This window comes from Armigeres subalbatus, chromosome 2, assembly GCF_024139115.2.
Source record: "Armigeres subalbatus isolate Guangzhou_Male chromosome 2, GZ_Asu_2, whole genome shotgun sequence".
NCBI classification, from domain to species: Eukaryota; Metazoa; Arthropoda; class Insecta; order Diptera; family Culicidae; genus Armigeres; species Armigeres subalbatus.
In genome coordinates this window covers 370,503,302-370,530,757 of record NC_085140.1, presented here as the reverse complement: position 1 = coordinate 370,530,757, position 27,456 = coordinate 370,503,302, and the positions used below count along the sequence as shown (strand labels likewise).

The 27,456-nt window shown below is 37.3% G+C and overlaps 1 protein-coding gene across 5 annotated transcripts in view; it reads right to left on the bottom strand.

Annotated features, from left to right (window-relative positions):
* The window catches only part of LOC134213062 (receptor-type tyrosine-protein phosphatase kappa), a 436,242-nt gene that overhangs the window by 37,619 nt on the left and 371,167 nt on the right, over positions 1 to 27,456 (bottom strand). For all 5 annotated transcript variants that reach the window (XR_009979392.1, XR_009979395.1, XR_009979394.1 and 2 more), the window contains 3 exons: positions 23,656 to 23,936; positions 23,429 to 23,563; positions 7,332 to 7,472 (listed from right to left, as the gene is read on the bottom strand). Coding sequence is in view for 1 of the 5 variants with exons in the window: in XM_062691596.1 (XP_062547580.1) it covers positions 7,332 to 7,472; positions 23,429 to 23,563; positions 23,656 to 23,936 (557 nt within the window). In the remaining 4 variants the exon portion in view is untranslated. The remainder of the gene's footprint in view (positions 1 to 7,331; positions 7,473 to 23,428; positions 23,564 to 23,655; positions 23,937 to 27,456) is intronic.

Genomic DNA, 27,456 nt, shown 5'->3' with positions numbered 1-27,456 from the left:
AATAGATACAGCCGTTAGAGTAAAATTGGGAAAATTGCTCTAAATCAGTCGATTTAAGAGCTAGAGAAATATTTTTTTGGAAGCAAAATTCTGTTATTCACAAACAGAATAGAAGTGGCGCAAAAAGTACTACACGATAGTTCCTGGTGTCCAGGTAAATTCAAATTTCGCAGCCCCTGCAGAAAATAGAGGGGGCGATTATACATAAAGTTGTGACAAAACGTTCTATGCTAAGACAATGTAACAATAAAACGGGACTTAGTTAACTCCTTGACAAAGGTACAATATATGTAACAGAAACGTCGGATAAAAACGTAAACCCCGTTTTTGAGCATTAGAAGACTGAAAGTCATAACCTCAAATATCACCATCATAGTCGATCTCTCCTAGAACGTTTATCCAGAGTTTTGTAAGTATTTTTTACTTGCAGAGCGTCTAGCGAAAACGATATCTTTTCTGGTTTTTGATTGTAAAAATGGAAAAAAAGATGCCTCCCTCCCCTAGAGTTTTTCATTATGGCCATATGTAAACATAAAACATAGGAAGGTCATTAGGCCGAACGGTCATTATGCCGAATGAGAAGTGAGAAGTCAGTTCTTCCTTTTTCCTCATCCATTCTTCTTTCTTCCTCCTTCGTTTATTTTTTTTTCTTCATCCCGCTTCCTTCTTTCTTCTTGCTTTTTTCCTTATTTCTTCCTTCTCTCTTCTTTCTTTCTTCCTTCTTTCTTTTTTCATTCTTCCTTCTTTTTTCTTCTTTCTTCCTTCTTTCTTTCTTTTTTCATGTTTCTTTCTCCCTTCTTTCTTCCCTCTTTTTTCTTTCTTTCTTCCTTTTTCTTCCTTCTTTCTTTTTTCTTTCTCCCTTCTTTCTTCTTCCTCTTTTCCTTCTTTCTTCCTTCTTTCATGCTTCTTTCATGCTTCTTTCTTCCTTTTTTTCCTTTTTTTTCCTTTCTTCCTCCTTTTTTCCTTTTTTTCCTTCTTTCTTCCTTCTTTCTTCCTTCTTTCTTCCTTCTTTGTTCCTTCTTTCTGTCTTCTTTCTGTCTTCTTTCTTCTTTTTTTCTTCCTTGTTTCTTCCTTCATTTCCTTTCCTTTCCTTCCTTTCCTTCTTCCTTCCTTCTTTGTTCCTTCTTTTTCCTTCATTCATCCCTTTTTTCTTCCTTCTTTGGTCCTTCTTTCTCCCTTCTTTCTTGCTTCCTTTTTTCTCCCTTCTTTCTTCCTTCTTTCTTCTTCCTTCTTTTTTCTTTCTTGTTTACATCTTCCTTCTTTCATGCTTCTTTTTTTCTTTTTTCTTCCTTCTTTCTTTTCTCTTTCTTCTTTCTTTTTTCCTTCTTTCTTCTTTTTTCTTCCTTGTTTCTTGCTTTTTTCCTTCTTTCTTTTTTTCCTTCTTTCTCCCTTCTTTCTTCCTTCTTTCTTCCCTCTTTCTTCTTTCTTTCTTCTTTCTATCTTCTTTCTTTCTTCCTTGTTTCTCGATTTTTCTTTCTTCCTCCTTTCTGCTTTCTTTCATCCTTCCGTTTTATGTTTTTCTCCCTTCTGTCTTTTTTTTCCTTCTTTCTTCCTTTTTGCCTTTCGCGTATACTAAGTATACCATAGTGTTATATACCAATCGACTCAGTTCTACGAATTGAGGTAATGTCTGTATGTGTGTATATGTGTACAAAAAATGCGAGACCACTTTTTTGTACTTAGCCTTATCCGATTTGCTTGCAACAGGTTGCATTTGACGCAAAATGGACGCAAATCCTGCCTAATTTTTCGTTATTGAAAATTGGCCCAATCGGCCATTGCGTTCTGGAGTTATAAGAAAAACATTGATTTTTTCCCCATTTGCATTGCATTGCATTCAAATGAACACAAATAAATTTGAATTGATGAAAATAACTGCATCTATCTCCCTAAAGTGCAATTTTGACCTCTCTTATGTGCTTTTCTTGTTACTTTTTATGTGTTTCACGAGAAAGGCACCATCACCGCTAGGTGGATTATTGTGGGTTTTCTTCCTATTTTCTTTTTTTTTGTTTTTCTTTATTTTTTCTTCCTTCTTTCTTATTTCTTTCTTCTTGCTTTTTGCTTCTTTCTTCCTTTTTTCCCTTCTACCTTCTTCCTTCATTTTATCATCTTTCTTTCTTCCACCTCTTTTTCTTCTTTTCTCATCTTTCTTCCTTCTTTCTTCTCATTACTCACTTCTCACTTCTTACTCCAAACCTTCCACTTCTCACTTCTCACTTGACACTTATAAGTTCTCATCTCTCACTTCTCAATTCTCACTTCTGACTTCTCACTTCTCACCTCTCCCATCTTTTTACTTCTCATTTTTCACTTCTCACTACTCTCTTCTCACTTCTTACTTCTCACCTCTCACTTCTCACCTCTCACTTCTCACTTTTCACTTTTCATTTTTCACTTTTCACTTCTCACTTCTTATTTCTAACTTCTCACTTCTCACTTCTCATTTCTTACTTTTCGCTTCTCATTTCTCACTTCGTACTTCTCACTTCTTTTTACTTTTCATTTTTCACTTCTCACTACTTCCTTCTCACGTCTCACTTGTCGTTTCCCACTTTCTTACCTCGTACTTCTAATTTGGCCTAATGACCGTTCGGCCTAATGACCATTCGTCCTAATGACCTTCGGCCTAACGACCCAGCATCATTTTTGAGTGAAATCATTCTTCGGAAAGTGAGCAAAAAGATGTCATCTCACAAATTGAGGAGAACGTGCCCCCTGAGCTGACGCTCTCATGTTTGAACGCACAAAAAAGCTTACTCAGCTTTTAAGTACTTGGTTTTAACCGATAACTTGCAACAAGTTGCATTTTCTGCGCAAGCGTGGTTCAGAGATAAAAACTTTTGATGCTTCATTCGCACGATGTCGAGGCCGCCCAATCACTGTTCACTTAACGCACATCTCCATTGAATTACCCTGGTTGATGGCAATCTTTGTAGAGCCGGTTACAATGTCATCGATCACGGTATTGCGCGGAATGCCGCCTCCAGAGAGCTACTATTGGAACTATTGTGGTCCAAGATAAACAACCCTACAGAGAAGTAAGAGGTGTTTTGGAAGATCGCGATGTGGTTTATTCGCATGCCTTTTTTTGCTCTTCATATTTTTCTTTTTCAGTCTTATAGTACACGGACCACGAAGCTCTGGCCATCCGAAAGATGCTCTCTGAAGGATGACGTCAAATACCCGGATGAGCAGCTGAAATACCTCCCGTCCATCCTCAAATTACGCAATCTAACCTTGAGTTGCCACGAGTATCTTGGTCTTTATCACCCCCAAATTAAGTGTAAATAATAATAGGGAGATTCATTTAACGGCGTAGGTTGCTGTGTATCTGTTTATGGAAATGTTTCATAGGCGATTTGAAATATGTCCCTAGTGATTGAGTGTGAAACATTTCTATAATCAGATACGCAGCAACCTACGCCGTTAAGTGTATACCCCTAATGTTTTTCTTAAGAAATCTCTATCTAGCATGCAATCAGAAATCAAGAACGGTACTCTTGAATTCAGTCGAAGACAAACATAACAAAAGCATGAGGATTATTATTGCTGATCACGTTTATCCTCGCTGCACGTGTCGCCAACCTCGCAGTCTACGAAGGGTCCGCACACGTCTCACACCTGATCCATCCACCTTGCTTGCTGCTCACCTCGCCATCTTGTGCCTGCCGTTTTCGCGAACCATTTTTACCGGGTTACTGTCCGACTTTCTGGCTACCGCAGTCGTCCAAATTTTACGGTGAGAATAATGAATAGTTCTCCCAACAGCCGATGCAACTCGTGGTTCATTCGCTTCCTCCACAAACCGTCCGCCATGCATCATGCACTTGCATTTGCGATATTGAATAGCAGGCTCGAAATACCATCACTTTGCCGTAAAGCTCTGCGCGTTTCAAAGGGACTCGAGAATGCCTTTAAAATTCGAGAAACGCACATCACCCGATCTATCGTTGCCTTGATCAGTTTATTCGGAAATTCCTGTTCGTGCAATAGCGGGCACGTTGTTTTCGCGGTATTTCTGCAATATCTGCCGTACGACGAACACCTGGTCCGTGGTAGAGCGATCGCCCATAAATCCCGCCTGGTACTGCTTCAAGAACACTCTCTTACAGTTGGTGTTAGTCGGCGGCATACAATTTGAGAGAGTACCTTGTAGGCGGCTTCCAGCAATGTGATTGCGCGGTAGTTGCTACAATTCAGCTTATCGCACTTTGTGTAGATGGGACACACGTCACCTTCTATTCACTCCTGCGACAGAAATTCATCATCCCAAACCTTCAAAGTATAAAAATGTTACAGCATATATGATGTAACAAAAAGGCAAGAAAAGTTGGATGCAAAATTATGGACTGTTGAACACAAAAATTAGCGTTTTAAAATTTCCATGGCATATATTCACAGAATTTTTAACTGTGTTGGCATTTACTCAATGCAGTACTCTAGCCAGTGATTTCTTCTTTTTCTTCAATGGCTCTACATTCCAACTGGAACTTGGCCTGCTTTTTGTATTCTATTAGCATTCCCTCAGTTATTAATTGAAAGCTTTTCTATGCCCGCCATTGCATGAGTATGTATCTTGTGTGGCAAGTACAATGGATACACTATGACCAGGGTGTCGAGAATGTTTTCAACCCGAAAACATCCTAGACCGGACCGAGAATCGAACTTTCCATCTCCGCATTGGGAATCCTACGACTTTGCTCGCAAGGCTACTGGAGACCCCCAGTGACTAACCACCGTGGTTAAACAGCACTCTAGGTAGTTGGTCAACCCCAGGGACTTTTTGTTTTTCAGCCGGCTGATCTCCTCCTGGATTTCCTGGAGATCCGGTGCCGGAAGACGTATGTTCTGCGCGCGTGCTATGGTTAATTATCATACCGAAACCGTTATCTTCCACTTTGCTTTCAGGTGCTCTTCGTAGTGCTGCTACTACTTTTGTATCCCCGAGCAAAGTCTGAAAACATAATGAGAGCATGAGCAAATTGAAATCATAATTTGTTTTCAAATATGAATCATCATGATTGATTACATATTTTGATCTAATTTTGCTGTTGATTTCTAAATTGTATGATCTGACATCAAACTGAGTACTTATTTTGTTATCGAAACCAATATCAAAATAAGTTTTCGATTTGCTCTCATCGATAGCAGGAATAGTTTTCCATTTGATGTCACAGTAAGATTTTTCTGCTGTACATTTTGTTATTTCAACCGTTAAAACGACCAAAAAGATATCAAATTAAGTAATCATATTCGGCGATTTCACAACATCAAAACAAGTTATCGATTTGCTCTCAAGCTTTGCTTGGGTCACCTCACGCTCGTTCATAAGAAGGTTCCCATTTATGTCCTTACACGGTTTACATGAACGGTTTTACTTCTCACAGAACTTTCGAGCGTTACTAGTGCATAGTCTTGGGCTACGCAGCACAACGAAGAGCACCTGAAGGCAATGAGGCAGACAACGGTGGCGGTATGATAATGAACCTGGGGAGCACGCGCGTCTTGTAGCCGCCCAATGTTTAGCAGCGGCGAACGACTTCGACGCGTGTTGTACACCGTCGAGAACTTTGAGTGCAGGCATACTGTTACGAGGTAGTGGATTCAATATTCACACTGCGGTAAGTGCGGACGTTCGTGATGTCGGAGAAGTATTTACCGTCGATTAGAACGTGGTCGATTTGCTTTTCCATTTTTTGATTAGGTGCCTGTATGCGGATACTTGGCGAGCGTGGGGCGCATTCGAGGATGGAGAGATGCGGCCTTGAACCGTGTATTGTGGCGTCAAATTGTTGATTCAGTGTTATCTGTCTAGATGTAAGCTGATGTAAGCGAATACATACAGTTTTTTATAGAAGCCCACTGTCAAACCCCACCACATTCTAGACAGGCATTACAATTCGCAGTTGGCATGGAGATGGATCGTCAAGTCCTTGTAGATTTTCCCTGCTGCCCCCAGAATTTAGACATACGCCGTGCGATTAAAGGGATATGTTTCATACTACTAAACCAGATCGTAAGAAATTCCAAACTTCGCGAATTTCGCATCAAAGCGCTGCCAAAAATTGTGATTCATTTGCAATTTGAACTCATTATTCAATTAATTTAGCTTACATCTAATCAGATAACACTGAATCAACAATTTGACGTCAAAATACCGAGGTCACATCTCTCTATCCTCGAATGCGCCCACGCTAGCCAAGTCTTTCTGCACCCGGTCGCTCGCTGCGCTCCACGCCTTCTTGCGCCTGCCGGATAGGAAGCGAATATCATCTTTACAGGATTGCTGACCATTGTTGCATTGTTGCAACATGCCCTGCCCATCGTAGCTTTCCGGCTTTAGCTACCTTCTGGATGCTGGGTTTGTTGTAGAGCTGGGCGTGGTTCATCCTTCGCCGCCACACATCGTCTTCTTGCACACCGCCAAAGATGGTCATAAGCACCCGTCTCTCGAATACTCCCAGTGCTTGCAATCAATTTCAATTTATGGAGTTGAGTGAACATTCCTTCGATATGTAAAATTGATATATAACAGCCGAATCATGTGTCAATTACCTGCTGACTGGGACGCATCGGAGTACAAAAAGCAAACAGATGAATGTACCCATACCCGAATGTGATTACACTTCCTGAAAAATTGGGTGCAGGAGCTTAACATATAATGAATTATTCACACGACGAATGCTACTGAGAGGGCAGTGTAAACGTTGTAAACTAAGACAAACTTGGGCGGAAATTGTTATAGTTCTGTTGGTAGTTACTAACTTGGTAGTGACGCGAAACTTTCTCCCAACAAGGCTATGAGTAGCAAAATCTTGAACCCAATCTCCCCTGGGGCGAACCAGCCCGGAATTTTGCATAGTGTCAGAAAAGAAAACTTCTACCTTCTTCAAACATTGTCTTACAAACAGACGAACCTAAAGTCCAGCAAGAATACCGAAAGTTCCATATTGTTGAAAATTTTCCGGAATGCACATAAGTAGTTGGATATGTTCATCCCGACAGACAGCCCCCGTCACATTTGCACATATGATCCGGCTCCTTGTCCTCATCTCCCCGGCATTAGCCGAGAATGCCACCTCGTACCTACTTCACTAACAGTTTCTGCGTTGCTTGCTGGTCCGGTACCTGCTGGATGATGATAGTGGGTAGTTGATGTAGGAGGATGTCACTCGCCATATGAATCACACTGGCACACAAATGAAGATATAACACAAATTACGAAGCGTATGGTGAACTGGATGAGAGCACATGGGAAAGGCTTGCAGTTGGAAGGACTACACAATACACATTCTACCGGACGCGGCGGCGCCGTCGAGAGCACTTACGTTGCTTTTGTTCACTTTGAATAACCTAAACGTTCTTATGTGAAAATTAGCTAACTCTTCTTCGGTCTGCACTGTGATGTGGATGTCACCGTAGATTTCCTCCTTTTCCCGGTTGGGTGGCCAGTACTGAACACACATTACCTGTGGGGGGTGGGGGGAAAAGAGAAAGAGAGCATAAGACGATGAGATAAAGAAAGTTTGCGTTGATATCATCGGAAGATGAAGAATATAAAAACAAAGTTTATATTTCGAGAAGTGGAAGTTTCAGAAATTTATTAAACCAATTTTCCCCAGGGTAGTTACGGTGCAATGCAGCAGACAGACTCCTGTTAGAGATGGAAAGTTAAGTTTATGGGGTCATAAAACAACAAAGAACAAGTTCAATGAGAAGTCTAGATTTGAGCTGCAAGGCATTTGTTAAATTGTAGAGGATCTGACAAAATTGCATCCACCAGAGTATTCGCTTGTGCTGTTTCAATAATCTCATGATAAAAAATCCTTCAATTGGCATTATGTCACATTAACTTAACAGAAAATCAATCAATTTTTGGAACTTAGCATTTACTCGCAACAAGTTGCATTCAACGGGGAATGCGGCCCCATTGTATGCTATTGAAAATTAGCACGATCGGACATTGCATCTCGGAATTGTTGAAAAATCATTATGTTTTCCGAAGGAGGGCTATTTTTTTCAATTATGGTGGCAATGCGTATTAATTAATGCCAAAAACATGCAAAATGATAGAAAACATGTCATCTATTCTCCTAAAGTGCTTTTTTGGCCTTTCTAATGTGATTTTTTTAATACATTTTATGATGCACGAGAAAGGCATCATCGTAATTAAAAACCACATTTACTAAAATCGTTCTATTGTATCATGGTTTGAACGTTCGAAAGGAAAATATGCTGGTTGTATCCAGCTCGCGGTATTTCAAGTACGCATTCTCCTCTCCACAGCATTGTTTCAGTTATTCCTTTCATGTCACGCATATAAATCATTATGATTTAATTCATCTTCCTATACTGATCGTTATCGATGAAATATATGTACATGGGGAATCGATTTTTATTGGTTTTGAACCTCATTTGGGATACCAAACAATGGGTAGCGATAAAAATGAATACTGCGGAGCAGAGAACAAGTTAATTTATTCTTTATTTTCGTTACAATTTATGAGCTTTTCCAAGCCTTTAGCCTATTATGCAACAGTCAGTGGTTCACATTTTCGTCATAAATGTGATGACAAGCAAGGTGTATTTTCGACAAGATTCCATTCTCATATTAATCTAATTTGTCACACATTTATCACACTATTAGATTTAATATCGTTATACACAATACAGTTTTTAAATATTTGTATCGGCGTAATAGAGATTATTATTAGGAAATAAGGAAGACTAGACTAGTAAACTACCCAATAGTGGACCCCTTTTAACGTAATTTTCAACATATTAATCTCGCGTGATATCGAATTACAAGTTCTGCATCTCCCCTTCACAATGCATACATAAAAAACTCAAATAAACAGTGCATGTAAATAAATCATTAGAATGTTTGTATCATATAAAAATGTTTGTATTATGCAAATGTTTATATTATGTATTATGCAAAATATGCCTAGACGGTCCACTATTGGTCGGTATATCATACAGTTTCTGTTACAATTAATGTAAAGTCAGTTTATGGTACTTTTCATTATTGACATTTTATGCTTAGTTATGGCATATAAGCAATTTTCTCATCTTTGCTGCCATTTTCACACATTATTCATCCTTCTCGGTAGAGCATCGCAAAGGATTAAACGAGCTTGGTTGTTCTTACTAAGAACAATAGAAAAAAAAACTTTTTTTTCCGCATACACGATCCATCACGGAAAACACTCAACCATTTCAAAGAAGTCAGGAAATCAGTGCACCAGTGTACCAAGAAGGTATTGACGCGTGGGAACGTGGGAGCTGGAACGGAAAATGGGAAATCCACGCCGCTTTTTTCTTCCTGACGCAATCAAACAACAAAAGCTGTCTGGTGAACACAAAAGAAAAACAAAATACCATCGGAAAGTTTTTGTTAAAGCGGCCTTAGATTGTTGGTTGGATGCTGTATTTGGAAAGATTGTCACCGTCATGATGATGCTTTTGTTTCTGGCACCTTCCTATAGGTGTGGCGAGTATAAACATGTCTAGTATCTACCAATGGGGAAAAGTGAGTGGAAATGGTTCAACGGGAAAAGTTGCTCTATAATTAAAATACGTGACGACAATTCCCAATATTTTGATGAATAAAAAATAATTTCGGAACAATTTAGTGAAAATTACGGCAGTGTCTTGAGGTTCAGTTAAGTACAAGGGACTGAAGATTGATTTAAAATTGGGGGAGAAATACACGTGTCTATTCAAATGCAATAAATAAATAATGAAAGTGTACATAAACCAGGAAATCATTTTGATATTCATATTGTAAAAAGTCAATGAAAAAATCAAGTGGTGCTTTTCAACCATTTCCCCATTCTCATTTCGGAAGAATTTAACGTGTGGCAAACATATATTCCAAGAAAACTACCAGAAGCAAAGCTTTTGTTCCCATCGTTTGAAACAAATAAAAAAGTTATGAATTTGTTTGTTAGATACATTTGGGGCATTTAGGATATCGTTTGAGAAGTGGTAACTTTTGGAACACTAAGAAGCGATTAGATTGACAAGCACTTTTAAATCGTGACAATAATTGCCCTTTTGATATCTGAAGCCGTGGCGAAATTGAAATACGGAAAAAGTTTAGGCAGGTGAAATTGAATTCAGAATTACAAATACTTTTCTGAGGATCTATCAATCTAAGGTTACTGTGCTGGTTGCTGGTTCTTCGTCTGTTTGCTCTTTAGTAGTGATGCTGTAATGGCTCTTTCATCATTATCTAAGATCCCACATTTTTGGTTCTATACGCCATTCAATGTCATAAGTTTGGATTTCAATCAATGGTCGATCATGTTCAATCAAAATCCAAAAACAATGAAATAAGGAAACTGAGTAAACAGTTATTGAAGATGAGAGTAGCCATGGAAGATGAAATCTAATGTAGGTAAGATGTAAAAAAGATTCACAGCAGCAATGCTCGCATAACTTCCACGGTTTTCCGTTTCAGATTAACACAGATAACCCTCGAAGAAACGACGACACATTTTTCGCGAAAAAGGCAAATAAACATTATAAGACACCATTTATTTTGGGTTTATCGTTCTATTCCTCCTGATGGTATCTTCAAAATATAAATATCTGATACGACCAATTTACCCAGTCCAATTCTATATTAGGCAGCATCAGGTATGCTCAATGTGATACTGTGTGGGAGTTGAGAGGTTGACAGGGACATTTTTTATTCATGCTACTGATTCCGGTTCCCTTGCTCCTTGTTTGATTTTCTTTTAACTTCATTTTATGGTTCCGGTTCTGGTTGAATTGTTTTTTCTAACAAAATAAAATAATTTTAGGGATGGTGACACAGTTTTTCTTCCGCTCTGATCAGTTACAATCGCGATATGGGCAGGAGAGAGTTCGATGCACCAATGTCCATCAAAATTAACCTGATTAAAAATTACTATGGAAATTGCTGAAGACCTTTAAAATTAAAACAGCATGTTGCCTCTAGAGGATTTTAAGATTACAATCGAAGCTAATCAAAAAACGATCATTTTCTGGGAACACCTCTAGACGAGACTAACGAATTTCATCATCATTTTGTCAGTCCAGTCTTTACAGGGTATTCAATAAGTTCGAATACAAATGTTTGATCATTGTGTTTGTAAGCCCAATGTACATATTCTGTATTAGTATTGGTGTCAGCGTTAGCGGTATATATCTGTATATATATACGCTATCGGATGTGTGTGGTGTTGACATTCTGAAACTTGTTGTTTGTTTATTACGCGTGTTGAAAATGTAATAGGGCATCATAAATAGCCGTTTTTGAATGTCAAAATCATTGCGGCGTACTACAAAACTGAGGTTTTGGGGACGATTGATGCCCCCAGTGGCCCGGTGCTAAGACGGAGATGAGCCCTACGTGTTCCAATAGGACGATAACCCTTTATACACGGAAATTGCGATTTTAGCCTAATATGGGGACAATTTCATCGACTTTTTGGACAAAACTTTGCGACCTCCCAGCTTCCCGGATTTGAACCCTCTTAACTTTTTTGTTTGGTCCTTTATTATGTTAAAGTTGTACGAATACAAGGTCAGTAACTTGGACCAGTTCAAGACGTAATTCTCAAAATCTGGAACGAAATGCCCATGCAAATCGTGCATGCCGGTTGCGATGGGTTTTAGAAACGTTTAAAACTCGTGAAGAAGTATAAAATAGAGGTCATTCCAAAAGAAATGTTACAAACGTTCCTTATAAACAACACTTCCAATGAAATGCAACTGGGAAAAGAAATAATTTAAAAACTAAACTTTTAAACATTTTTTGAAAGTGTATTCGAACTTAGTGAACACCCTGTACACTTGCATGTTGCGAATCCGTTCCGAAGTGCATCTATTTTTCCTTTCCACCTCACTGTTATGGCCCGTTTACATATTTGCTAATTCTAGCGTACAATGCACTATCCGACAATACTGGCGCGATATTGGCACAAAGTAAAAAGGAATTGTCATAGCTAATATACGTTAACATTATGCTAATTTCGTGTTAGCAACTTAGGAAATGCTAATAGAATATTAATTTGAAAAGCAGGCCAAGTTCCAGTTGGAATGTGGAGTCATAGAAGAAGAAGAAGAAAATGAAGAAGAAGAAGAAGTAGAAGAAGAAGAAAGAAGTAGAAGAAAAAATAATAAAAAGAAGAAGAAGAAGACCGCAAATCACGAACGAAATAAGAGATCGAGATAATCGACACAGACCCAGGCGACGATAACGTTTGAGATCTTGGAACATGGAACTGCAAGTCGCTAGATATCCTAGATTTAGAGATGAATTACCACCCCGCCACTTTGAAGTCGTGGCGCTGCCGGAAATTTGCTGAACCGGACAGAAAGTGTGGAAAAGCGGGCATCGCTACCTTCTACCAGAGCTGTGGCACAAAAAAAGAGCTGGGAACCGGCTTCGTAGAGCTGGGCACGCTCAATTGGATGGCAGCCAATTAGAACAAGAATATGCAGCTGAGGAGAAAATGCCATTTCTTCAACTATAGCATCATCAACATGCAGTGCCGACACGAAGGGAAACCCGATGACGAGAAAGTCTTCGGCAACATGAATGCTCAGGTAGGAAGAAAGGAAATGTACCGACCGGTGATCGTACCGGTTAGCCTCCCGCGGAATGGCAGTACGAAGAAAGCACATACACGAGGCCACATGGAGATCATCTAATTAAAAAACGGAAAACCAAATCAAGTACGAGACACTGAAGACTACTTTACTGTTGAGGTCGAAATACGTATATGTCAAAGGTACAATGAAGTAGTGGAATTAAATGAAATAGCACAAACTCGTCTTATGACAAGTAAACAAATCAACCACTGTATGTAACCGCTGTACTCCAACATTTCGCGCTGCGGTACTGGCAGCATATTTTCAAGAAAATAACATCGTTTCTAAATCGGCTGGAAAAGTATTCTCTTATCTCTCAAGTCTCAATATAGAATCCCTACTCTTGTTTATATAGAAGTCTAATTAATTTGAGGAAACAAAATCTCATTGAGTATTATTGCCTTCCCTCATTTTTTCATTCACCGAAATTTTATTTGCGAGTAAAATTGGCGTTTTAAAAAAGAAAAGATAGGGAAACAATTACGGGCTAGCAGCAGAGGGGTGTAAGTGACATTTTGATCAAAATTGACTATAGCAAAAACTGCTTTGGTTTTAGCGCTTTGCGGCAATATGTTGATATAGCTTGTACGTTGTTTATAATAAATGTGAAAAATCATGGAGAATAAGTAGCGTTTTGAACTTCCATACAATTAGTATAAAACGAAAAATTATTAAAAACATTTGCACCCGTTTTTCTCAAAACTAGGATTTTGTTACTTACACTCCTTTGCGATTGACCACCTCAATTCTTAGTATTCTTAGTCGTTCATTAGATTCGGGAGTCGTTGAGAAAATATTCTTTTTCAAACAATAAATAAAAAAAATAAAGCAAATAAAGTAATTGTTCTTCCTAAAGGCTACCTTACACCTCGGGAAAATTTCCCATTTTGAGTGTCCGTGCCCAAATCCCGAAAACATCGCATATGCAAAAATACATGGGGAAAAAATCCGCGGAACAAATTCCCGAGGTGTGAGGCTACCTTTAAGGCCACCTTAAAGACCACCTTACACCTCGGGAATTTGGTCCGCGGATTTTTTCCCCATGCATTTTTGCATATGCGATGATTTCTCGGAAAAAAATTCCGGCGGATTTTGGTCTCCGTGCATTTTAAATGAGACCCGGATTTTGATTTTCCGTGTCCAAATCCCGAAAACATCGCATATGTTAAAATACATGGGTAAAAAATCCGCGGACCAAATTCCCGAGGTGTGAGGCTACCTTTAAGGCTACCTTACACCTCGGGAAAATTTTCCGCCGGAATTTGGTCCCCGTGTATTTTAAAGGGGGCTGGGATTTTTATTTTCCGTGCCCAAATTCCGAAAACATCGCATATGCAAAAATACATGGGGAAAAAATTCGCGGATCAAATTCCCGAGGTGTAAGGTGGCCTTTAGATCAGAGTGTAAAATAATCGAAAATTTCTAGTGAAGTCCATTTTTCTTCATTTGTCAGTTCACTTCCGACACATTCATAGTCGGCTCTGGACAGTCAATATTCAGTTGAATATTAGTCATTGAATATTTATGCACATTTTACAAATTGATAAATTATCTGAAATCTGATCACGTCTCAAATAAGTAAAGTGATTTATCACACAGGACTGAATCTGATTTTCATCTGCGAGGCACTTTCAGCGGTAAACATCAACATAAACAATGCTAATTATGTTTTTTTTCTGCACATAGTAAACACATTCAGTGACAGTCAAATGAATGAGTTCGTGGAGTAGTCGTCTGACTATGTCATTCTATGTTTTGAATATTCATGCGATGTTTGTCAAAATTCGTCAAAATTCCCATGCATTTTTGAAGGGGCAGGATTCAAAGGGTTTGGGTACGGAAAACGAAATTGTCGCCCCTTTGAAAAAACATGGGATTAAATCCCGTGACACGTTTTCCGAACTGTAAACCTGTGGGCACGGAGAATGAAGAAATAATATTTCAAGTATGTAAAACAACTATAAAGAAATATTACCCTAAAACTGTCGGGGAAAGTAGCTCTTTACTACTCTTTACACGGCTTCTTACTTCCTGGGACGGGACTTGCAAAGAGGAAAAATGTAACTACATCTGCAACCAGCAAGCGCTGTCACGAATTGTCAGATGCAACCAGCACCTTTTTGTGTGAAAGTATTGGTATCCCTCGAAAAGTATTCCGAATGATTTTGTTTTACGAGTACTTTTTCACTTTGAAAAGTATTCTAGAATAGCCGGACAGATTATTATTGAACAGTTATAAATACATGTTTTATTTCCGATAGGAAAATCTTTATAAAAATAAGTTTACAAATTCGTAAATTGCAAACACGTTTATTGTGCTCAGAAGATTCTACCCGGGATTTAGGTGAAACACTCAAGGAAACAGTTGAGAATTGATGATCAACTTTGATGAAAAGAAGAACAAGTGTCAAAACAAGGAAAAAGAAAGCCGTCTTTGCAGGTCTCGTCTCAGCTTACTTCTATGTTTTTTTATTCTTTTATTTATTTCGTAGGCACTCTGTGTTACTTAACCGCTACTGTGCCGAGATCTACTGTGGTATTCTGCAGCCAGAATCCACACAGAATCTATTTTTAGATTTTTCCATTATTCATTGTTGTTGTCGTTGCTGGTCCATCTCGTCGTGAGTCCATTGTGTTCGTTTTGTCCATGTCGTGTATCCAATGATCGTTGCATTGTCTGTTACCATTTATTTGGGTAACGTTGCCTCCGGAATGGAATGCCTCCGAGAAGAACAAGTTGTCAGTCGTCATCAGGCAGCCGTGACGGTGAGGCGTGCACCCCGATACGCCACCGCATAGGCTGCGCATCCGGCGACTGACGAGGGTTTTGAAGGAGGGGCTGGGAATCGAACCCATGACCATTCGCTTGAAAGGCAAACGTGTAGCCAACTACGCTACGGGACCCCCAACTCTTACTTCTATACTTTTGAGACGATTTCGAGATGTGGGTTTATTGCTTTTGTAAACAATTCAAGGAATTTTATGATTCGTATTGCATAGTCCCACGCAAAAGTTTAAGATGAAATTTTCAAAAAGTACGGAATTTGGATTTTTTATTCCCATAAAATCTAAAATTTTTAGATGGATGACGGATCAATGGAACCAGCATTTTATCTGGAAAATTATCCAAAGATTTCTAACAGATTTTTTAGCACTAAAGAATTATTAGATTCATAGTTGTTTTAGTCATTTAATTATAGGCTCAAATAACTTTCTCAAAATTTTCTCCAAACATACATCAAGAACTGTTATATCGTTCTAGTTTTTTAACACACTTAAATCGATAATTTTATCTCGGTAATATTTTTTACTGATTTTACCCGGTAAACATGAAATTGAACCGAGAGGTCAGTTAATTTTGAAGAATTTACTGATTTTTGTAATAAATTATACCGATATCTCAGCAATGTAATGTAGTTTACAGGACATCGGTAAAATAGATAACCGGGTTGCTCAGTTCAACAAACTCTGTGTGTAGTTGTCAAAAAAAAAATACCGAGCAATCAGTAAAAAGAATATTCTTTGCTGAGCTTACGGTAATACTTTTGCCGAAGTCAGTTTGGGACTCGCATAACGTATTCGATGTGACGCCATCTTGTGCTGTAAATTTTTTCGAGTTTAAAACAGTTAGTTTGTGCACGTAATTATTGTCGTCTACCGATGACCCATGACGTGTTGGCACGCCATTTTCACTAGCCAATTGCAACTGACTGGCTGACCAAACCAAACATGCCAAAACGTCATGGATCTGCCGTCGACGACAGTAATTTAATGTGGTTTTAATAGAAAAACAAAATGTGCTAGTAGACATTTCGGTAAGTAAAAGCGATTCATCCTGTTGCCAACAAAACATAAGATTTCTTGAATTTTCAGGAAGTTTGCCGCATCTGTTGAGCGTCCGTCTGCGGACCAATACCAGAAGAAGCCAGTATGTTGCCTGGTACAAAGCGGCACTTTCCTAATCATACAGTCAACGGAAGTTATGCAGCTGATCATTTCTGTGATCAATCAAATTACTTGATGCGCTCAATTGCACTCGCCCGGCCAAGCACCGAACGCAATGGAAGGAACAGCTTAACCTGACATGCACTAGGCACTATATGGGATAAATCTATTTTTTAATAGATTCGATTGGTTTTATTCAAAAACGCTGCGGAAATATAAATTTTTGATAATAAACATATTTCGATCGAAAACGTTTGTCTTTTATTTATTTTTCCAATGAAGAAAATTACATTTTTATAATGGTAATATGAATAACCGAGGTCTGTATTTTTTTTACAAATTCTTCAGTATATTCTTACCGACTGCTCGGTAATTTTTACAGATTATGTCAGTAATATTTGACATTTCATCATCGACATTTCATAACCGAGGACTCGGTAAAATGTTGAACTTTTTTACTGAGCGGACTACCGAGAGCTCAGCTGTTGAGAAATCGGTAATTCATGTACCGAGCCCGTTAATTTAAATTAAGTGTGAATGTTCTATGGAACAAAAAAGCAGTTCAATTTATATGGGAGCAATGGAAACTCCTCTCATACATTTCTACGGAACATTCAATTCATCTCAAGTTGTAAAATTAACTAAACATATTTTTTGAATGCTTGTAGCCAGAGTGTAAAATAATCGAAAATTTTTGGTGAAGTCCACCTTTCTTCAATTGTCAGTTCACTTCCAGACACATTCATAGTCGGCTCTGGACAGTCAATATTCAGTTGAATATTAGTCATTGAATATTTATGCACATTTTACAAATTGATAAATTATCTGAAATCTAAACACGTTTCAAATGAGTAAAGTGATTTATCACACAGGACGGAATCCGATTTTCATCCGCGAGGCACTTTCAACGGTAAACATCAACATAAACAATGCTAATAATGTTTTTTTCTGCACATTGTTAGCACACTCAGTGACAGTCGAATGAATGAGTTGGTGGAGTAGTCGTCTGACTATGTCATTCTATGTTTTGAATATTCATGCGATGTTTGTCAAAATTCGGACTGAAGTTGCTTCATGAAGATGAATATTTTAGGCTCTGCTTGTAGCAATTTCCTTCGACATTTATGTACAGTCACTCTCAAAATTGAGCGTACACCATGGATTAGATGAATATATTCGAAAATTCCAAAGGAAATTTAATTGTTGGCTCGGTTGTTTTAATGCATTTCAATATTCATCCCTTCTTTCAATGTATGCGTACATAAAATGGTAGAAATTTTTTATCTAAAGTTCAGTTATTTGAAAATGATCTCAAAATACGCCTATTAGATGTTACAAAATTGAGCGTACAGCGAATTTTTTTTATAAAATTTCTTATTATAAACATGATTAATGTATTTTAATATTGTTTTTTATGATTATATTTATAATAATAAACATCCGCTACTTAAACATTCAATGTTTTGAAATTAAACCATGTTTTGGTCAAAATGGCGAACAAGTGAGAGGTAAGAACATTGCTATTTAACAATTCAATGCTGCTAGGGAAAATAGATGCTTTAAGATATGGATTTCACCGGCATCGTATCTTATATATGATAGATAAGCGAAATCGAGCGAGACATACGATAAATTTGGGAAAATTCAGTCGGTAAATGATGAAAACAGATGTAAACATACAGAGAAAACGACAAATGTTAGGAATGACATAATTCAAATTTAGTATGTCTTTAACTGAAATTTGTTTTAAAGCTTGATTTTTGTCTCAGGTTTTTCATTAAGAGTAATATTATTGAATCCAATCATTAACAGTCAAATTCTAAAAGTACAAGGTACATGTTAAGGTACCGAACATAAAAACAGCTTTTCAACCCCGTAGAACAATTCTGATTGAATATTGAAAAGATAGCTTTAAATCGTAATTTCATAATTAAATTTGGATTAAACTCCACGATCTGTTACCATAAGGGATACAATTGGATGATTTCCATGTGGAGAGAAAAAATAAACTTTTTCAAAAGTTCGACAGCTTATTTAATGATATCTTGGTGAATTTAAATGATTCAACCAAATTTGTTCCTACGGTGACTGAGTCTTCAAATATAAAATGACGTCTTATAATGTATCCGTGTTCTGCTCTTTTATTAATATTATTATTAATGAGTGTTCTGAGCTTATAAGCTACCTATACATTGACTTTTAAATAAAGTTATACTTAATTTGAAATATGCCATTCCCAACATTTGTCGTTTTCGCTGTATGTTTACATCTGTTTTCATCATTTACCGACTGAATTTTCCCAAATTTATCGTATGTCTCGTTCGATTTTAATAATCTATCATATATAAGACACGATGCCGGAGAAATCCATATCTTAAAGCATCTATTTGGCCCAGCAGCATTGAATTGTTAAATAGCATTGTAAATACATCTTACTTGTTCGCCATTTTGATTAAAACATGGTTTTATTTCTAAACATTGAATGTTTAAGTAGCGGATGTTTATTATTATAAATATAATCATGAAAAAACAATATTAAAATACATTAATCGTGTTTATAATAAGAAATTTCATAGAAAAAAAATCGCTGTACGCTCAATTTTGTAACATCTAATAGGCGTATTTTGAGATCATTTTCCAATAAATGAACTTTAGAGAAAAAATTTCAACCATTTTATGTACGCATACATTGAAGGAAGGGATGAATATTGAAATGCATTAAAAACAACCGAGCCAACAATTAAATTTCCTTTGCAATTTTCGAATATATTCATCTAATCCATGGTGTACGCTCAATTTTGAGAGTGACTGTATCAGGTTCACCAGGAATACTCGTGGGGATGGTGTGGAAGCTGTTCGAATCAGCATCTATAAGAATTTATATATGAAAAGCTCCAAGAATTCCATCGAAAAGTTATCAACCACTTCCCAAAACTCAACACGGAATACTTTCCGCCTCTCCAAAGATTTTTGATTTAATAAAACAATGATGAAATGCTTATGTAACAAGTCGTTGAAAACATGCTCTATAGTTTTAGGCAAGCTCAAAACAAAGGAAATGATTATGCAGATACTTACAAAGTAGTTAAATGCAGAGAGAATAGGAAGAGAGGCAAAGAGTGACGAACTTTGTGATCGTCAACACTCTGTTTGTTGTGGTTTCGTCAGAGAGAATATGGCAACTGTTTCTGCGGGTAACACTTCGAATGAAGTTTGTTGAAGTTTGTTCACGCGTTAAAGATTTTGTTTTGTTTTTCGTCATCGTTACTTATCGTAATTGAAAATGAAGTGCATCGCGAGTTTTTGCCAAAATGTATTTGTGGGAGGTCTCAAAAACATCACATTCTTTAGATTTCCGAAAAATAATACAATTAGACAGCGATGGATTCAATTTTGCAAGCTACCGGATAATTATATCGTTACTGACAATAGCAGAATTTGCAGCGTAAGATGGTTTTCAATAACTCCAAAATCATCATACATATTACATTTATTTAAATATTTCCAGCTCCATTTCGTGTGGCGTTGGACAGGCCTATAAACATGAACAAGTCTAATATACTGTTCTTCAGTCACATGACAGATCGTAGCAGCCATCGCATGCAGATGCAAGAGACACATTCGCGGTCAGTCAATTCTTCCTTCATCACGAGATCAGTCGCGAGTGCAAGCAATGTAAACATGATGGGAATTTGAATTGCTTAGCATCAAGCATAAATATTCTCGTAAATAAGAATGCCGTGACCTCATATTAAAATTAAGATTATTGTATTGTATTGTCATCAGATATATTTCACGTGTAACAAAAAAAAATTTCGCTATAACTAGTTTAATAAAAAAGCTGCGACAATACCAGCAAAGATCACTTATTTTTTGTTAATAATATAATCAATATAAAAAGCTCTAAGCCTCTACAAATGCTACAAGTGATGATCACAAAGATTAAGCATCACCTTTTATCAATATTTAAAGTATGTAAATCCTTCCCGAATAAGTCCTTCCATAAAAGAGATTGAAGACGAACAATCAAGATTTATTTCTATTATTTAGAATCGTTACTTTAAATTTTGCTAGCTCTAGATTTATCATCATTCACAAACAGCTTATAAGCTGGCTGCTAAGCAGCATTTAGCAGTGTAAATCAGTTAGATGAGGGAAAAGACTAAAAACACGAAGTCTAATTATCGTATATATGTATTACTTGTGGTAGCAATTGAAAAGGTTTGTAGCCTTATGTTACGATTTCCTGAAATAAATAAATAAATAAATAAATATTCAAACTGATTACTTATCGCATTTTAAGATATCAACGAATGTTGATCCCAATATTGGTTTCAGCAGGAATAAAGCACAAGTAAAATAAATAATAAATGTGAATCATTTGAATCATAAATCATTTGATCAATGTGTATTTTTTTAATGACATCTCCTTTTTTATGGTGGTGTGTACAGCCAGGGTACATCCTTGGACTACATAGAACACCTTTCCAAAACCCTTCACATAAAACTGACATCTTCATTCTCCAAATATTCGATCAGATCTCGATCCGTTGAGAACAATAAGAATGTGTTCATTGGCGGCGCTTCTGGTAATGGTGGGGCAACAGCATTTTTGGTGTACATAATTGATTCATTTATAATTTGAAGCCAGCAGTTCTAAGTATAACGAAATTTTAGTGCATTTTATCGTCTGCAATTAAAAAGGTCACTCGGATTTTTTAAAATATTTTTTCCAAAAAATTACAATTCCTGTGTAATAACGGATAGGCTGTAATTGCGACTTTTTAGGAAGTTTTCTTGCAAGTTATTCCAGAGTAAAAACTGCATTTTACGACTGACCAGAATTCATCGGATGTTATCAAGAATTCCTTATTCAGACCATCCTCGAAATGAGCTGCATACATTTTTGCTCTACATCATACAATCTCTACATAGTGGACCTGCACTACCTGGCGGAGAAAAAAGTTTTACGCGACCTAGAAAATGATTATTTGATTGTTGCCGTAGAGGAAAGAACCGCAACGGTGCGTAAACTTGAGAAAAGGTGCAAACAGATAAGGTGGAGAAGAAGTTTTCCTCACTTAACATAATGAAGAAAGAATGAACTTCTATCGCAGAAGGAGCAGTTTCCGGTCCATGTGTTCCTCACCTGCGTATCCCATGACAATTGTAATCAAAAGGGATTTTTGTTGAGCATTTCAATAAACTTTCAAATCGAATTACTATCATTTTGTTGTAATACGCTGCGTTAGGGTTACAAAGTTTCAAAGAGATTCAATAATAAGTAATGAACAAAAATATATCTATATTGAATATTTATGAGAAATTCTTCATAATGGGATAGTGACTCATTTGAATATTTGTTAGGATGGTGGAAATCATTTGGTAAATCAAGGAAAGGGCTGCACAATTTCAAGTCATTTCCTTCCCAAGATATTGATTATTAGAAAGTTGATTATTATTACTATTGTATTAAAAATATATTAGCCCTTAGCTATAGCATTCTTGTTCAGTTATGTTAATGATGAAATTTCTATGATAATGTAAGTACTTTGACATTATATAATTAAAACCTTCTGTTATCCAATTATACTTCTATCTGGCTGCTGTTCACTCAACTTATCTTGCATGTAAATTTTACCGGATAATTCAGGTAAACAATAAAAATTGCTTATCTGATTCTTTTCACATGTTGTTGGTAGATATTATAGATATGCAGGTAAACCCTACCTGAGGTTCAGGTTGATATTACGTGAATTTTGGGTGAATTTTATAGGAGAACATGTGAGAAAAGTTTAGTGTTTCGTGTCGTTCGTTAAAGGCGACATCGAGCAAATGAGTTTAGTGAAAATAGTATTAACCACGAAGGAAAGCAAACGTAAGTTTTGTTTGTTCTTATAAGAGGAAAATAATAATGGCCTCATTTTACTCACTTTACTTTACTATTCTTACTTACTTACTTTACTTTACTATTCTTCAACAGGAATCATCAATCATGGATTTGATAATATTTTAATAACATGCCGTGTTTATCGAACTGGAAGTTGAGCGGGTGCCATACCGGACCTGGCCATACTCCACTAAAGGGTAATGGACGACTAATATCGCTTTAATTCTACGGGTAGCCGTCTTTGGATGAAGGATTCAGTTTCGTTACAACAATGAGAGACACTTATGGCCGGGGTTCTGCCAAATCGTATCAAGCGTTTTGGTTTAAAATTATTTCCGTTTGCATTTTACGAACAAAATATTACAATTCAGCCAAAAGCCGTTTGGTGCTGTTTGGCTGACCCACCATATATATGTGATATCCACATTTGTCCATGTATGTAGCATCTGATAAAAATACATCATCTGAAGCAAATCTAGAATGACTAATCTTTGTATTTTCAATTTTCAATGAGAAATATCTATATTCTATATAAGGTTTAAAAATAGATTCACCCAAAATCCGATAAAATTCATATGAAAATCGCGTAAATTCTACGTTAAACATGTACGGTAAATGTTACGTGAAAATCAGGTACATTTCACCTGAATCATTTGAATAAAGATTGACATTCTAATTCACGTGAAAAACAGATGGAAAATATCTACGTATCTTTTCAGGTAAATGCTACGTGAATTTTATTTGCAGTGTTGAACTTGCACTGCAGCAATTTTAAATTTTGAACAAAATAGAATTTCTTTTTTCAATAAATTGTATATTATTAGGTACGTTCAAACTTCTGATGTGCAATACTGCGCACAAAAGTTACCACGAAAAGAGAAAAATTTTCATCCTACTAAACCAGGTGCACTCGAGTTATGCAAAACAGTTCCATCATCGGTAAAAAAATAATGGTGTACTTACTTTGGTAAAATCGAAAGTTTTCGTCAGCATCACGATTGCACTGCAGTTCTCCTGCCACACCATCCGCCAAAAGTCTAGCACTGTTTCCTCGGTTGGTCCCTGCGTTACGATGTATGCATTGGGTTTCAGTAAGCTCTGCGGGCGAAATGAGTTTTTTTTTTGAATTTCAATCCGAACTTTATCGCCGATGTAATTTGGGCTTCGGAACCCAGATGATAGTTACTTACATCGACATAGGACGCGTTCACGTAGTCGGTGTCTGGGATGTTTTCGAACTTGCCGAGCACGACCCGGTTGTAGTCGTATGGAATGCATTTGGGGTTTTGGTTCTTGTGGGCATTGGCTTTGCGAGTCGCGTGCCGGCAGGTGTTGGTTTCCACTTTCACAGCCGTCTGGAATTCGAGCTTGTACAGGATGGGGAACTTCCGTCGCTGTTCGCACAGCTTGCCGAAGTGCCGCAGCTCGGTTGGTTTGTCCGGCATCGTCTGCGACAGTGGGTTCTTCTCATCTGCATGGGGGCGGGGTAGTATGAAAGTATTAAATTCGTATTGAAATGGCATGTTAGATGCGCAAGATAAAGTGAAGATGCTTTTCCAATAGATTTCCCTGTCATTACGACCGTTCGTTTTTTTCCCGGACGTTTTCGAGCGTTTCGAACGTGACCGGAGGTTGTTGGGTTAAATTACGTGGACGGAATAAATTTAAGAAAAGCATTAGATAGGAATTTCTTAAATTGAAACTGCATGCAAAGACAAATATCATGTTTTAGAATATTATTTCTCGCGTTCAAAATCAACGCAAAATGATTGTATATAACATTTCACCGTACGTTTAGTGAGGTGAGGTTTTGGCTCATCTGTATCTGCGATCATGACACGAATAACGTGTAGAATCTAATGATTATTCAACCTAACTGAATTCCGCCAAAAGGCGTTCCGCGGAATGTCTTTCATTGAAACGTTACTTTCCGCAAAATGTCTTTCGGTCGTACCGCGAAAAAAGATCCGAATGCCGTTCGATGACTGCAATGCATTTTAGACGTCAAACGGTTGTCAGTTGTGTCAGTTGAAATAAAAGTGCAGCTGTCCTTGACTTTGACATTATTATAAAGTTCAGCGGTCCGATAACTGCAAAACTGTTGCAACTATCGAGTTGCAGTGAAAAGACTTGCAGTAATCGAATGTCTATTGGATGTACACCCATTTGGCCGAATGGGTAATTTTTGTTTTTGTCATTTGTTTTCTTATTAAATGTGTGAAGTGGGAATTGAATTGCGAAGTAAGAAGTTATACGTAAGAAATAAAAATGATAAAGTTAAAAGTGAGGAGTGAGAAATGAAAAGTGGGTATTGGGAGAAAAATCTTCAAAGTGAGTAATGAGAAGCGAGTACTGAGAAAAGACAAGTGAGAAATGAGTAGTTAACAGTAAGAAGTGAGTAGTAAAACATTAATAGTGAGAAGAAAGAAAAGAGAAGTTTGAAGTGATTAGTGAGAATTGAGAAGTGAGTAGTGAAAGGTGAGAAGTGAAAAGTAAGAAATGAGAAGATAAAAATGAGTGGTGAGAAATGAGATGCGATGGGTGAGAAAGATGATAAGTAAGTAGTGAATGTAGTGAGAAATAAGAATTAAATGTACTGAGAAATAAGAAATAAGATGTGAGAAGTAGGTTTTGATGATTGGGAAACGAGACTTGAGAAGTGGGAAGCGAGTAGTGAGAAGTTAGACAGAAAGAAGTATACAGAAGTTAGACAGAAAGAAGTAGAAAGAAGAAAGAAGGAAAAAGAAGTTGAAAGAAGAAAGAAGGAAAAAGAAGTTGAAAGAAAAAAGAATGAAGCAGAAAAAAGAAATAATAAAGACGAAAAAGAAGTAAGATAAAGAAGTAATAAGAAGAAATAAGGCAGAAGAAAGAAGGAAGAAGGAAGCAGGGAGAAGCAAGAAGAAAGAAGGGAGCTTGAGCTTGAGCTTAATTGACTGCTCGTAGTTGCTACTCCATTATGACCAGATCAGCTGTTCTTGCACAGGGAACCAACAGATGTTTGCTTGGGACTAGCTCACATCTTCAATGTATAAGTACTGGTGATCTCATTTTTGTTAGGCCATACTGGCGTCTGCCACGTCAGAATGCAAGTCAATGTAGGGAACGGGGAGGAAATGATGATGCAATCACTCGTCCACTGCAAGCCGAATATACCTTTGCACTGCACACGCTTTATAGTTCGTTTCCAATTCTAGCAGATTACTGTTAGAATATTCAAGTTAAAGGTATAGGAATTGAGATGGAAACGGTATGGAAGTCCATTCCCAGTTCTAGCGATTGCTAGAACATGAGAAATATAGAGAAAGATACAAAGTAGGAGAATGGAACGGACCTGGGATTGAACCCACGACCTCCTGCGTATGAGGCACAAGCAGTAGCCATATGACTACCAAGCCCGCTAGAAGCAAAAAGAAAGAAAGAAGGGAGAAGAAAAACAACACAACTTTAACTTGTTTTCTCTTACATCTCACTTCTCGCTTCTCAGTTCTGACTTTACTTCTAAAAGTTTAATGCGACTTTTCACTTCTCACATCTCATTTGTCACTTCCGACTTCTCACTTCTTATTTCTTATCTAAAGTGAGAAATGTCGCAATCTTTACTATTCACTTCATATTCATTCGGTCAAATATAGACCGTTCCGATAATTATAAATAATATCAAATATCATAATCAAAATTATTCCAATTTTTTCAAGTTATGTATCTACTTTTTTATGTTTAGATAGCCCAATATTCTGTTTTCTTTCATATAGCATCGACTTCTCCAGAATGTTTCAAATATTTGTCATGTTTTATGAGTTTTTCCTTTACAATGTTTCGAAGAATGTTTTTCAGCTACCACTTAAAATTTTTCATCAATTTTTATACTTTATCCATTCTATCTGGTTTTTGTACTCATCTGGTATCAGGTTTTTGTACTCATTTAACAGGTATAATAGACTTTAAAACTTAAATAATTGCAATTGAACTATAATTAGAACAACTCCAAATAAATAGCGACCAGCTCAAAAAAAAAAGTGATTTCGAGCTCTCGTTTTCTTTATTACAACCAGTTTTTTTTTTACTTTTTGGAGCAAGGTGGTCTGTATCCTTTAGTGCCCAGATCAAATCCCAAGATATACCGTACCTCAGCGGTTCTCAACCTGGGGTACATGTACCCCTGGGGGTACTTTCCCTGCCTTTCCCTGGGGGTACCTCGAACAAAAATGCGTAATGGCGAATGTATTACAATTATTTTTTAATATTATTGATAAAGTTTTGACAATAGGGTATTTTTTTTATTTTAAAACTTTGTCTTGTACATAATATGTATGGCGATCAGTACATCAAATTCAATTGTGAATGAAGGGCTGCGGGACAAAAGATCAACAGGATAAAACGTCGAATGAACAAATTTAAAAAATCTTCTACTTGATCGAAACAAAATAATTTATGATATGTGAGGAATATGCTTCTGATCTAGAGTCTAAAGGTTCTGAAGCCACCATTTGAGAGGCATGAAGGCTTTTTTTTTCTCAAAAAAGTCAGTTGCTTTATTGCATGAGGATTGTTAGTCTCCTTCTACGCTTCTCAGCAAGCAGCTTCTTCTTCTTGCAAGCAGCTCGGAAGCCTTCTTTTAAGAGACCTCCTTTCTTGGAGCCTTGGACGCCTCTTTTCAAGTGGCACGGAACCCTTTTGGAAGCTTCCTTTCAAATGGCTTGGAATCCTCCTTTCAAGAGACTCCAAGCCTCCTTTCAAAAGGTTCGAAAGCAACCTTACAAGAGGTTAGGAGAACTTCGTTCAAGAGGCCCCCAAACCTCTTTTCATGAGGTTCGGAAGCCTCCTTCCAAGCGGCTCGGAAACTTCCTTTTATTAAAAGGCCGAAGGCCTCCTTTTTCAAGAGGCCCGGAAGCCCTCAATAGTCATAAAAGTCCTGTAGGAAGCTGTTAGCCTATTTCTACGCTTCTCGGAACCCTCTTTCCAAGCAGCTCCAAAGCCTCCTTTTAAAAGGC